Here is a 14,477-nt window from a genome sequence, read left to right as displayed (position 1 = left end):
GAATGGAAACTGGGAAGCAGACTTCCTCAGCACGACCTCCACCCGGGAGAGTGGAAACTTCATTGAGAAGTTTTTTCCACATGATTGTAAACCGTTGGGAAATACCAAAGGTGGACATGATGGCGTCCCGTCTGAACAAAAAACGGGACAGGTATTGCGCCAGGTCAAGAGACCCTCAGGCAATAGATGTGGACGTTCTGGTAACACCGTGGGTGTACCAGTCGGTGTATGTGTTCCCTCCTCTGCTTCTCATACCTAAGGTGCTGAGAATTATAAGACGTAGAGGAGTAAGAACTATACTCATGGCTCCGGATTGGCCAAGGAGGACTTGGTACCCGGAACTTCAAGAGATGCTTACAGAGGTCTTATGGCCTCTGCCGCTAAGAAGGGACTTGCTTCAGCAAGTACCATGTCTGTTCCAAGACTTACCGCAGCTGCGTTTGTCGGCATGGAGATGGAAAGCCGGATCCTAAGGAAAAAAAGGCATTCCGGAAGAGGTCATTCCTACCCTGGTCAAAGCCAGAAAGGAGGTGACCGCACAACATTATCACCACGTGTGGCGAAAATATGTTGCGTGGTGTGAGGCCAGGAAGGCCCCACAAAGAAATTTCAACTCGGTCGTTTCCTGCATTTCCTGCAAACAGGAGTGTCTATGGGCCTCAAATTGGGGTCCATTAAGGTTCAAATTCGGCCCTGTAAATTTTCTTCCAGAAAGAATTGGCTTCATTTCCTGAAGTCCAGAAGTTTGTCAAGGGAGTATTGCATATACAAAACCCTTTTTTGTGCCTCCAGTGGCACTGTGGGATCTCAACGTAGTTCTGGGATTCCTCAAATCACATTGGTTTAAAACCAGTCAAATATGTGGATTTGAAGCATCTCACATAAAAAGTGACCATGCTCTTGGCCCTGGCCTGGACCAGGCGAGTGTCAAATTGGTGTTTTTTTCTCAAAAAAGCTCATATCTGTTTGTCCATTCGGACAGGGCAGAGCTGCGGACTCGTCCCCAGTTCTCTCCCTAAGGTGGTGTCAGTGTTTCACCTGAACCAGCTTATTGTGGTGCCTTGCACCTACTAGGGACTTGGAGGACTCCAAGTTGCTAGAAATTGTCAGGGCCCTGAAAATATGTTCCAGGACAGCTGGAGTCAGAAAATCTGACTCGCTGTTTATACTGTATGCACCCAACAAGTTGGGTGCGCCTGCTTCTAAGCAGTCGTTTGCTCGTTGGTTTTGTAACACAATTCAACTTGCACATTCTGAGGCAGGCCTGCCACAGTCTAAATCGGTTAAGGCCCATTCCACAAGGAAGGTGGGCTCATCTTGGGCGGCTGCCCGAGAGGTCTCGGCATTACAACTCTGCCGAGCAGCTACGTGGTCAGGGGAGAACACGTTTGTAAATTTCTACAAATTTGATATCCTGGCAAAAGAGGACCTGGAGTTCTCTCATTCGGTGCTGCAGAGTCATCCGCACTCTCCCGCCCGTTTGGGAGCTTTGGTATAATCCCCATGGTCCTTTCAGGAACCCCAGCATCCACTAGGACGATAGAGAAAATAAGAATTTACTTACCGATAATTCTATTTCTCGGAGTCCGTAGTGGATGCTGGGCGCCCATCCCAAGTGCGGATTATCTGCAATACTTGTACATAGTTACAAAAATCGGGTTATTATTGTTGTGAGCCATCTTTTCAGAGGCTCCGCTGTTATCATACTGTTAACTGGGTTTAGATCACAAGTTGTACGGTGTGATTGGTGTGGCTGGTATGAGTCTTACCCGGGATTCAAAATTCCTCCCTTATTGTGTACGCTCGTCCGGGCACAGTACCTAATTGGCTTGGAGGAGGGTCATAGGGGGAGGAGCCAGTGCACACCACCTGATCCTAAAGCTTTACTTTTTTGTGCCCTGTCTCCTGCGGAGCCGCTATTCCCCATGGTCCTTTCAGGAACCCCAGCATCCACTACGGACTCCGAGAAATAGAATTATCGGTAAGTAAATTCTTATTTTTCCTGCGTCTCCCCTTCATATACAACGCAGGGCCAGTGCGCGCCATAGGCTCGCGGCAAAAATATAGGGACGTGGCTTCATGGGGAAGGGGTGTGGCCACAAACCTCCCTTTTACACATTACGGCAGGCAGTCCCCCTTTTTTTTACACATTATGGCAGGCAGTCCCCCCTTTTTTTTTTTTTACACATTATGGCAGGCAGTCCCCCTTTTTTTTTTTTACACATTATGGCAGGCAGTCTCTCTTTTTTTACACATTGTGACAGGCAGTCCCCCTATTTTTTAATGATTTTATCATTAAGGCAGCCGGGGGGGGTGGGGGGGGTGGAGAGAGACTCACCTGTGATGAGCCGGCATGTTAGAGGTGCCTTCCCTCTCCTCTTCCTTCCCTACGCTGCGCTCTTCGCAGGGCATTGTGGGTGGGCTGGGGGCGGCCTGGGGGAGATGTCATCTCTCCCAGCACAAGAGCAGGGAGGAAGTGGTGTGGGAGCTACCTATGTGAGAGGTAGCTGAGTGGCACGGCGGGAGCAGCCAGGTGTTGCCAATCTAGTTACGGCTGTGGGAAGTAGCACGGTCCCCCAGCAGCACAGAGTATATCAGGAGATACATAATGTGCCGCACTATATAACAAAACTGTAAATAAATTGATCATTTCACAGGGGCAGTGACATGATGTGAGGAGGGGAATGGAGGCCACAGACTGAGAGTTGTATAGTGGGAAGAGCAGGGTCCCTTGGCAGAACAAAAAGGGGTCCGGCCACTACACAAAGTGCGTCAGGGAAGCAAGATATGCCTATATTACCAACGTAAATTAACGAACAACTAACATTCTAATTTACAGTCCTCATCCCGTAGCGAAGCATGGGTATTCAGCTATCTACAATGTTATTTATAGTGTGTGTGTGTGTGTGTGTGTGTGTGTGTGTGTGTGTGTGTGTGTGTGTGTGTGTGTGTGTGTGTTTGTGTGTGTGTGTAATATTGACATTTATTTTTGTAAACAGACATTCTTAAAATCCCGGGAATCGCCGGTACTCCAGCTAGTATCTTAATAAAGTGGAATTGACGACGTCTTTTCCAGCCTTTATATTGTTGCATTGCACAAGCGTGTTGATCCTCTGAAGGGCTGACAATTGGACGGATTAGCGGCGCTCGCAGTGCATTTCAGGCCAGGTCACTTCAGGAAGTTGTGATATTATTCATGTAATGTCTCTGCTGCTGCATTCCCTGGTGAGTGTGCAGGGAGAGGCTCACAGGTGGCATTCTTACACACACTCTGCCTTCACATCAGCTGAACCTGTGTAACAGGTTTACTCCTAGTCTGATATCCTAGCAATGCAGGAATGTATGTCAGAAGGAAGAGTCGCAGACAGACGTGCAGTCCAGCCAGCCATAGAGGTCCGCAGTTCTGTGCATCTGTAGATTTTCTTTCTCCTCTTCCTTATGCCGGTCGCACATGGGTAAATGTGTGGCTGTCGGCACTTATCTGTTTCTTGGGCGTGCCGTTAAGTGCTCTGATCAATTTCACTTCTGTCCTTTGGGCAAGCTGATTGTTGTACAGGCTGCTTCTCTGTTATACAGATGAGTCCACAGGTTAATATTGACCTTGCATACATCCACCTAGTCAAGTAATTCAAGTGGGGTGGGAGCATATTCAGTAGCGGATCTTGCCACGGGCAAGCAGGACTTTTGCCTGGGGCGCCACCTTCCGAGGGTGCCGGCGCCATTCGGAGGGCGCCGCACCATGGCAAGATCCGCTAATGTGTCCCCCCCCCCCCCCCCCCCTGCTGTGTCCCCCGCTGTGAAGGGAACTAGACGCTACCCGTCTAGTTTCCCTTCGTGGAGAGGACCTTTGCTGTGCGGTGCGCGATGACGTCATCGCGCACCGCACAACATTGTGGGACTGACACAGACGCTAGGGGTCATAATTGACCTCTAGTGTCTGTCTATGCTGTGCTATGGGAGAGACGTCATGACGTCTCTCCCATAGATCCGAGGAGAGGAGCGGCGCCGGCGGAGGTCTGCAGCAGTCTGGAATCAGGAGCGGGGATAGTAAGTATTATTTTTATTTTTTTTGTGTAAGCGGCGCTACTCCTACAGGGGGCGCAACTCTACAGGGGGGCGTAACTGACCACGCCCCCTGTATGAAGCCACGGCCCTATTTTGTGCCAAAAGGGCTAGAACCGGCCCTGAGCATATTCCTGTTTAACCTACTGAACATGTGTCCGATCAATGACCCCCCCCCCCCCCCCCCATTAATTTGTGGTTACCAATAATTAGGAAGCCCTGACCACACAGCATGTTCCCTGAATCTCTAGGTGAAAATATTTCTGCACAAAATTTGCAGGGTGCAAGCTTAAACCTAACCCATTTCTCTGCATTTTAATCCACCTTTACCAATAACTTGTGGAGTTCTAGGGTGAAAACGGTGAATTTAGCTTGCAAACATTTGTCAGTCAGTAGTTGGCAATATTTATTCTCTTACATCCTAGAGGATGCTGGGGACTCCGAAAGGGCCATGGGGTATAGACTGGATCCGCAGGAGACATGGGCACACTATAAAACTTTGAATGGGTGTGAACTGGCTCCTCCCTCTATGCCCCTCCTCCAGACCCCAGTTAGATTCTGTGCCTAGAGAGACTGGACACACACTAGGGGAGCTCTCCTGAGTTTCTCTGAAAAGACTTTGTTAGGTTTTTTATTTTCAGGGAGACCTGCTGGCTACAGGCTCCCTGCATCGTGGGAGTGAGGGGAGAGAAGTCAGCCCTACTTCTTCTGAGTTAAAGGCTCTGCTTCTTAGGCTACTGGACACCATTAGCTCCAGAGGGTTCGATCACTTGGTTCGCCTAGCTGCTTGTTCCCGGAGCCGCGCCATCAACCCCCTCACAGAAGCCAGAAGAAAGAAGCCGGGTGAGTATACAGAAGAAAGAAGACTTCGGTGACGGAGGTACAGCGCAGTGGTAGCGCTACGCCCCATGCTCCCACATATACACCAACGGCACTCACACATGGTGCAGGGCACGGGGGGGTGGGGGGGAGCAGCAGGTTATTAAAGTTTTAAACTGGCAAAAGAGAATGTTATAAGTGCCTAGGCACTAAATATAAGACCCCCGCCAGTATAATTATTTGAAATCGAGCGGGACTACAGCGCGCCGGGAGGGGGCGTGGCTTAGCCCGCACAGCTTACCAGTGCCATTTTCTCTCTTCACAGACATTGCAGAGACGCTGGCCCGGACCTCCACTCTCCTTAGCAAGTACAGGGAGCAAAACGGGGGGGGGGGGGGGGGGGCACAGTCAATTGGTGCTATTTAAACAGCGCAGTGATCATATATTATTGTTTCAGTAGTATATGGGCGCTGGGGTGTGAGCCAGGGACGTGCGGTGAGCTAAATGGCTCAAGAGATACTAGCTGGCACCAGAACCAGATTTACATGCAATATATGAGCCAATGGGTACATGTGGGCATTATACACAGGTGCAGCAGTATAAACTCCTGGAAATTTGGTGTGTTTTGATCAGAGATGTGCGGAAAAGATAGGCACGTGAGGCAGTGCCTCACCTGCCATAGACTTTTTACTTCAGAGTTTTGGCTATAAAAACGATTAGAATAATGCAAAGAAGATATTTCTAACATATTCTTTGTATTTTTCATATACTTTATACAGTCAAAACTCTGGCACAAACGTTAGTATGACAGGAAAGGCTCTGCCTCACCCCACCGCACGTCACTGGTGTGTGCTTGTATACTCCCTCTGTGTTCTCTCTAACAGGCTTCCCTGTGGGTCCATCCCCTATTGCCAGTGTGAGTGGGTGGGTGTCGGTACAGTGTGTCGACATGTCTGAGGCGGAGTGCTCCTCCCCGGAGGAAGTTACTGGGGGCGCAGAGAAGGATTTGGGAGTGACTCTGTCGGCAACGCCGACTGCTGATTGGGTGAATATGTTGAGTACATTGAATGCAAATGTGGCGTTATTGTCTAAGAGGCTGGATAAATCTGATTCTCAGACACAAACGTGGAGAAAATCTATATAGGACGCTTTATCCCAGGTACAGGCCCCCTCAGGGTCACAAAAGCGTTCATTTACCCAAATAGCTGATACGGATACCGACACGGACTGTGACTCCAGTGTCGACTATAGTGAGGCCAGTTTACATCCAAAATTGGTTAAGAGTATTCAGTACATGATTGTGGCTATTAAAGATGTTTTACATATTTCTGAAGTACCTGCTGTTCCTGATACAAGGGTTTGTTTGTATAAGGGAAAGAAACCTGAGGTGACGTTTCCCCCCTCTCATGAACTGAACGCTCTTTGTGAAAAAGCTTGGGAATCACCTGATAAAAGGTGGCAGATTCCCAAGAGAATTTTTATGGCATATCCTTTCCCCTCTGACGACAGGGAAAAGTGGGAGTCATCTCCCAGTGTGGACAAGGCTCTGTCCTGGCTGTCCAAGAAGGTGGCGCTTCCGTCTCCCGACACTGCTGCCCTCAAGGATCCTGCGGATCGTAAGCAGGAAACGACATTAAAGGCCATTTATGTCCCTACAGGTGCACTCCTCAGACCTGCCGTGGCGTCGGCATGGGTGAGTAGTGCTATTGCTAAGTGGGCTGATAATTTGGCATCGGACATGGATACCCTCGATAGGGATAACATTCTTTTGACTCGCTGTTATATCAGGGACGCTGCAGCTTACCTAAAGGATGCGGCGAGGGATATTGGCCTCTTGGGATCAAGGGCCAATGCCATGGCAGTCTCGGCCAGGAGAGCGCTGTGGATTCATCAATGGAATGCTGATGCCGACTCCAAGAAAGCTATGGAAGCTCTCCCTTATAAAGGTAGTGTCTTGTTTGGTGACGGCCTCGCTGACCTGGTGTTTACCGCTACAGCGGGTAAGTCATCTTTTCTTCCTTATGTTCCCGCACAACAGAAAAAGGCACCCCATTACCAGATGCAGTCCTTTTGGCCTAATAAATACAAAAAAGGAAGAGGCTCGTCCTTCCTTGCTTCAAAAGGTAGAGGAAGGGGAAAAAGGTCGCCTGCTGTGTCAGGCTCCCAGGACCAAAAGTCCTTCCCGGCCTCTGCCAAGTCCAACGCATGACGCTGGGGCTCCCCTACGGGAGTCCGTGCCGGTGGGGGTCCGTCTCCGACTCTTCAGTCAGGTCTGGTTTCACTCGGGCCTTGATCCTTGGGTCTTAGACATAGTGTCCCAAGGGTACAAACTGGAGTTTCAGGAGATGCCCCCCCACCGATTTTTAAAATCAGCCTTGCCAGTTTCGATCCCAGAAAGGGAAGTCGTGAGTGCTGCGATACAAAAGCTGTATCAACAGAGTGTAATTGTCCCGGTACCCCCGTCCTAACAGGGAGAAGGGTTCTATTCGAGCCTCTTTGTCGTGCCAAAGCCGGACGGCTCGGTCAGACCGATCCTGAACCTAAAATCCCTCAATCTGTATTTGAAAACTTTCAAGTTCAAGATGGAATCTCTTCGAGCAGTGATCTCCAGTCTAGAAGGGGGGGGGGGGGGGGGGGGATTTCATGGCGTCAGTCGACATAAAAGATGCCTACTTACATGTCCCAATATATCCTCCACATCAAGCTTTCCTGAGATTTGCGGTGCAGGATTCTCATTACCAATTTCAGACGTTGCCGTTTGGGCTTTCCACGGCCCCGAGGGTCTTCACCAAAGTCATGGCGGAAATGATGGTACTCCTACGCAAGCAGGGTGTCACAATTATCCCGTACTTGGACGATCTCCTGATAAAGGCGAGATCGAAGGAGCAGTTGCTAAGAAATGTGGAGCTCTCCCTGACTGTTCTGCAACATCATGGTTGGATTCTAAATTTGCCAAGTCTCAGTTGATTCCGACAACTCGGCTGCCTTTCATGGGCATGATCCTGGACACGGAACTGCAGAGTGTTTCTTCCGGCGGAAAAAGCTCTGGAAATCCAAGGCATGGTCAAAGAGATTCTGAAACCGGCAAGTGTCTATTCATCAATGCACTCGAGTGCTAGGGAAGACGGTTGTGGCGTACGAAGCCATTCCGTTTGGCAGGTTTCATACCCGGGTGTTTCAGTGGGACCTGCTGGACAAATGGTCCGGGTCTCACCTACACATGAACCGGAAAATAAGTCTATCTTCCAGGTCCAGAATTTCTCTCCTGTGGTGGCTGCACAGTTCTCACCTTCTAGAGGGACGCAGGTTCGGGATCCAGGATTGGGTCCTGCTGACCAAGGATGCAAGTCTCCGAGGCTGGGGAGCAGTCACACAAGGAAGAAGTTTCCAGGGAAAATGGTCAAACTTGTCTCCACATAAATGTTCTGGAGTTAAGAGCCATTTACAACGGCCTTCTGCAAGCGGAAAACCTTCTTCGAGGTCTACCTGTCCTGATTTAGTCGGACAACGTAACAGCGGTGGCGTACGTAAACCGCCAGGGCAGAACAAAGAGCAGAGCGGCGATGGCGGAGGCCACAAGAGTTCTCCGCTGGGTGGAAAAGCATGTGAGCGCTCTGTCAGCAGTCTTCCTTCCGGGCGTGGACAACTGGGAAGCAGACTTCCTCAGCAGACACGATCTCCACCCAGGAGAGTGGGCGCTTCATCAAGAGGTATTTGCAGAAGTGACAAGGCGTTGGGGAATTCCTCAAATAGACATGATGGCGTCTCGCCTCAACAAGAAGCTTCCGAGGTAATGTTCCAGGTCAAGGGACCCCCAAGTCAGTGCAGTGAACGCCCTGGTAACTCCGTGGGTGTTTCAGTCGGTGTATGTGTTCCCTCCACTTCCTCTCATTCCAAAAGTGTTGAGAATCATAAGACGAACAAGGGTTCCGGCAGTACTCGTCGTTCCAGATTGGCCACGGAGAGCCTGGTACCCGGATCTTCAGGAATTGCTCATAGAAGATCCTTGGCCGCTTCCTCTCAGAGAAGATCTGTTACTGCAGGGGCCATGCGTATTTCAAGACTAACCGCGGCTGCGTTTGACGGCGTGGAGGTTGAACGCCAAATCCTAGCTCGAAAGGGTATTCCCGGGGAAGTCATCCCCACTCTCCTTAAGGCTAGAAAGGAGGTCACGGCGAAGCATTATCACCGTATTTGGAGAAAATATGTGTCGTGGTGTGAAGCCAGGAAAGCTCCTACGGAGGAGTTTCAGCTGGGTCGTTTCCTCCATTTTTTGCAGGCAGGCGTGGATGCAGGCCTGAAATTGGGTTCCAACAAAGTGCAGATTTCGGCTTTATCTATTTTCTTTCAAAAAGAATTGGCCGCCCTTCCTGAGGTTCAGACTTTTGTGAAGGGAGTGCTGCATATCCATCCTCCGTTTGTGCCACCTGTGGCACCGTGGGATCTTGACGTGGTGTTACAATTTCTTATGTCTCACTGGTTTGAACCTTTGCAGAAGGTTGAGTTGAAATTTCTCACTTGGAAAGTGGTCATGCTTTTGGCCTTGGTGTCCGCTAGATGGTTGTCGGAATTGGCGGCTCTGTTTTACAAGAGCCCATATTTGATTTTCCATGTGGATAGAGCGGAATTGAGGACTCGTCAACAATTTCTGCCGAAGGTGGTTTCTTCGTTTCACATAAATCAACCTATTGTTGTGCCTGTGGCTACGGATGCCGTGACGGTGCCAAAATCGCTCAACGTCGTAAGAGCTTTGAAAATGTATGTCGCCAGAACGGCTCTTGTTAGGAAAATGGAGGCTCTGTTTGTCCTGTATGCTTCCAACAAGATTGGAAATCCTGCTTTCAAGCAGACTATTGCACGCTGGATTTGTAATACGATTCAGCACACTCATTCTACGGCTGGACTGCCGTTGCCGAAGTCAGTGAAGGCCCATTCTACCAGGAAGGTGGGCTCATCTTGGGCGGCTGCCCGAGGGGTCTCGGCACTTCAACTTTGCCGAGCAGCTACATGGTCGGGTTCAAACACTTTTTCTAAGTTCTACAAGTTTGATACCCTGGCTGATGAGGACCTCATGTTTGCTCGATCGGTGCTGCAGAGTCGTCCACACTCTCCCGCTCGGTCTTGAGCTTTGGTATAGACCCCATGGTCCTTTTGGAGTCCCCAGCATCCTCTAGGACGTAAGAGAAAATAGGATTTTAATACTTACCGGTAAATCCTTTTCTCCTAGTTCGTAGAGGGCGCCCATCCCAGTGCAGACTGTTACTTGCAGTTGTATTGTTAGTGGTTGTTTTCGGTTACACGAAGGTTGTATATCGATTATGTTCAGCTTGTTGCTGTGTTTCGTTCATACTGTTATCTGGTATTCCTGCTAATCCAGTTGTACGGTGTGTTTGTGGTGTGAGCTGGTATGTATCTCACCCTTAGTTAACAAAAATCCTTTTCCTCGAAATGTCCGTCTCCCTGGGCACAGTTCCTATAACTGGGGTCTGGAGGAGGGGCATAGAGGGAGGAGCCAGTTCACACCCATTCAAAGTTTTATAGTGTGCCCATGTCTCCTGCAGAACCCAGTCTATACCCCATGGTCCTTTTGGAGTCCCCAGCATCCTCTACGGACTAGGAGAAAAGGATTTACCAGTAGGTATTAAAATCCTATTATTGTACCCAGCTGCAGCCTTTCAGTTCTTTCCTTGGGAATATATGAATCCGTGGCAGGGAGCACATTACGGTCACATATATTTTTTGTTTTCGACATTTCATATTCATACAAATAATGTGAAATGTGTAGAGGCAGAATTACCCTGCGTGCAGAGGCTGCGGCTGCTTCAGGGCCCAGTTTTTTCATTAAATTGCAGCAAGGAAAATAAAACGTGCAAATGAACAAATGTTTTAGTTTGTTTCATTTTTGCAGTGCACCTTGAACCCGGCGATTTTTCCTGCCCACTGTCTGGATGTGGAGTCCTAATTAAAGTGGGCAGGAGTCTGGTAGAGCATTTAAAAACTAGCTTTCATGGTGTAATCCTGCCCGATGCAACCGAATCAGTGGCCTCCACACAAAAAGTGTAACATTCTGAAAACTTCAAGAACCTCCTGTGGCGCTGGCATTTCCAGTAATAGGGGTATATTCAATTAACAGTGATAACGGACTTTTCGCGTGAAACGCAATTACAGCCTATTCAATTTTCCTGGAAAATTTATCGGTGATCATTTTTTCACTAATTCACTTCACCTACTCTGAAGCAGGTGAAAAGTTGGGAAAAGTCACTAATTTAAGGTAAAAATGTTTGGATATGGTCCAGAACTCCTGGGACACCCCCCTTAATGACTAATTAGGCACGTTGAGGTTTTTAATTATTTTTAATTGGCCAATAATGACATGTCATTTTTGGGGTGAAAAAGTACAAAGTGATGGAAATTGGGGTTCAAGGTATGGGACAGGTATATTGGGGTGCTTTATGAGTGGGACAGGTATTTTTTAGGCTTGCAGATGGGAGTAATCGGTCTGTTTCCACTTTTTTTTTAAAGTACCCTAAAATGACCCAAATATATACTTATACACATTTTCATGTACCCCAAATTTAATGAGAACATTTATTTTGCTAAAAAAAACTTGCTTTCTATCTTTTTTTTGCATTTTTAAAAAAATGCATATAACAGCCATTTCACACAATTTAAGTCCCCAAAAACTCTCTAATGTGATCTCTAACACACTTCTCTTATGTTTTCCTATGTTAGTTTAGCATTTTTTGGGGTACAGGCTGATTTCCCCATTTTCACCTGCACTTTTCACTGCAAGAATTTTCACGTGAAACCCGTTTGGAATCGAATAGGTCGAAAAACGGAGCGTTTTCGCTGCAATTTTCGCCCGATTACTGCGAAAAATTTTCGGGCAAAAAATTGCCGCGAATTTGCGAATAATTGAATACCCCACATAGTCTTGTGAGACGGTGGATGACATTTTGCTGATGCGGGCCGTTCTTCCAGGCATCACAGGCTCTAGAGTTTTAGCAGTGACACTGTGTAGGGCTTTTAGCACAGTTTCGCCACTCTCTTGTTACTGTGGGGATGCAGCCGCAGGAACTGTGGGACTTGCAAATGGACAAAGATTTTGAAATAACTTCTGAGCAAAAACCTCCTGTCTGTATTCTTGCATACGTTTCTTGGACAAGACTAGCACTAAAGAGAGAATTCTGTTTTGTAAATAATTGAACTCTAGCCAATGTTTTGTTCTTGGGTTTTTTGGGGGTTTTTGAGTGAGGGATCATGCTTATTTACAAGTTGAGTGCCGGCATTGCATACTGGACGCGTACTTGTGTTCTTACAGTAACGGAGATCTGGCTGGGAGAAATGCCTCCACTTTATGGGGTGTGGTATAAAAGATCTACCTTGTCTAGAAGGGTATAACACACTCTGCTTGTCAGAAACAAGGGTAAGCTGTTACAGTAAAGAATAGTGTAACATAGGACAAACCCAGCAGATCTAGTATGCAATGCCGGCGCTCAGGATCCTGGCGGTCATAATACCAACGCTGGGATCCCGACTTTGGAAAGACCGACAGGGGTGAATGTGGGGTGTTCTCCCCGCTCCTCTAACCCTCTGTTCCTGCAGCATAACCCTAACCTTCCCCCTTAGTGCCTGACCCTAAACACCTCCCAGAGGTGCCTAAACCTAAGTCTCCCTCCCCGCAGCCTGATCCTAACCTCTGCCGGGGGTGCCTAACCCTAACCTACCGCCCCTTGACCCCCACCCCCACCCCCCACAGCCTAAACCTATCCCCCCAACTGACATCTAAACCTGACAACCCCTCCACCATCCCTAAACCTAACCGTCCCTAAAGCGGGTATACTTACTGTTGGGATTCCGGTGTTGGTCTCCTGGCCCTTTCGGAGTTCCAGCGTCTGGATTCTAAAGGGTGTCAGGATTTCGACTGCTGGTATCCCGCCATTCTGACTGCACCCCAACAAGTACCTCTCTCTATATGCAAACACATCTGTTCTGTTTTGTAGCCTAGCTGCCACTGGAGACGTGGATGGCCTGACGGCCTGGGAATTGGCAGGAGTTGACATGGATAAAGTTGGCTATGACGGGCAGACACCTTACCAAGTAGTAAGTGACTCCACTCCTTGTACATCCGCTACATGCAATGTCTGCACCGTGCTCATATTTATATATAATGAATTGTTATAAACCATTCTTTGTACTTTGGCGTCACGTATATAGTTTGCTACCGATTTGTAGTCCTGATTGTTTGTCTGGTGAGGATTTCTCATGTGTGCGTTTGCTTACAGGCGGAAGCTGTTGGCAGTGAGGAGGTCTTGGAGTTTTTTCATCAAAAAAGAGCACAGGTGAGTTGGATGTTATCGTTCTGGAATGCATTACGTAACAGGTGTGTCCTGGGCTGCGACTTTAACTGCACAGTAATTAGCTATAAATATGTACCAAGCAGCAGATGAAGTAAAACGGAACATGGCGTGAGAAAAAGCCAGGGGCTGAAGCTGAAAGTGTCCAAGGGCCCATACTGAGATGTGACCAGTGCTGTGTGGGCGGGGCCAGTGCCATGTGACCGTGTACACCCCCCTTCAGTACACTATCAGCCCCAATGTCTCCCTAGATTCATAATACTTATGGTTTATGGCTGACTGTGTGCCAAATAGGCATCTTGGTTGTCATCCTCCTGCCATGATGGGCCATTTTTATGTGGAGGCCTGGAGCTGTAGCTCCAGGTGCTACATTTTTGTTAATCTGGCTCTGACTGTTCTCCCCTCCACGTTGCGTCAGTATTTGCAATGGGGCAGCTTTGCAATGGGGAGACTTTGTATTGATCCGGCAGTCTCAAGCAGAATCCAGGAAGTTCGGCAACCTTGCTCCACATTCCTAATGTAAGGAATATTAAAATTGCAATCATTTCATAATTCTATTAACATATAAAATGCAGAAGGATGCACTTCAGCTGTAATACACCCTACATGCAGGCAGATTGCTGGGGGCTCTGTTGTTGTAACAGAATGGGTTGGGGTTGGGTGACCGGCGGTCGGGATCCCAGTCGCCAGGATGCCGGCAGAGGGGGCGAGCGCAACGAAGCCCCTTGCAGGCTCGCTGACTCGCCATAGGTTTTATTCCAACTCTATGGGTGTCGTGGACACCCACGAGTGGTCATAGCTCTAAGCACACCTGCTGGCTTTCTGGCAGCTGGGGTCCCGACCGCTGGTCACCTGACTACATCCCAACAGAACACCTAGTGAACATGCAGTGACATGACATTATATGAAACCGTGTGCTGCAGCAGAGGGGATACAGGTAATCCTGGGTAATGAGAACCACTGCTATAAATCTTTATCAGATGCATGCGTAAAAAGGCATTTAACTTTGATATATAGAGAGAGAAAAACAAAAGTGGGATTGCTGGTTTAACAACATGATAATGCAAACAAAACAAATGATCTGTAACCATAGCAACCTTCTATTTAGTGCAAGTTAAGGTGATTGGTTACCATGTTTTCCCACTTGAAGCATGTCATTGAAGGGGGACTATAATGTCACTGACCGTCACCTTTCCCCAGAGAGCCATTGGGGTATATGCAATTGCGGTCGAATTCCCG

General features: G+C 48.4%; 1 protein-coding gene across 1 annotated transcript in view; it reads left to right on the top strand.

Annotated features, from left to right (window-relative positions):
• ASPG (asparaginase) overlaps positions 1-14,477 on the top strand; it is a 162,820-nt gene that overhangs the window by 135,071 nt on the left and 13,272 nt on the right. Inside the window, exons 14-15 of the mRNA XM_063947436.1 lie at positions 12,885-12,984; positions 13,167-13,223. Of these exons, the coding sequence (XP_063803506.1) occupies positions 12,885-12,984; positions 13,167-13,223 (157 nt within the window). The remainder of the gene's footprint in view (positions 1-12,884; positions 12,985-13,166; positions 13,224-14,477) is intronic.

The sequence above is a fragment of the Pseudophryne corroboree genome, chromosome 12, assembly GCF_028390025.1.
Source record: "Pseudophryne corroboree isolate aPseCor3 chromosome 12, aPseCor3.hap2, whole genome shotgun sequence".
NCBI lineage: Eukaryota > Metazoa > Chordata > Amphibia > Anura > Myobatrachidae > Pseudophryne > Pseudophryne corroboree.
The sequence above is the reverse complement of the archived record's forward strand: the minus strand, read 5'-3'. Positions and strand labels throughout refer to the sequence as shown.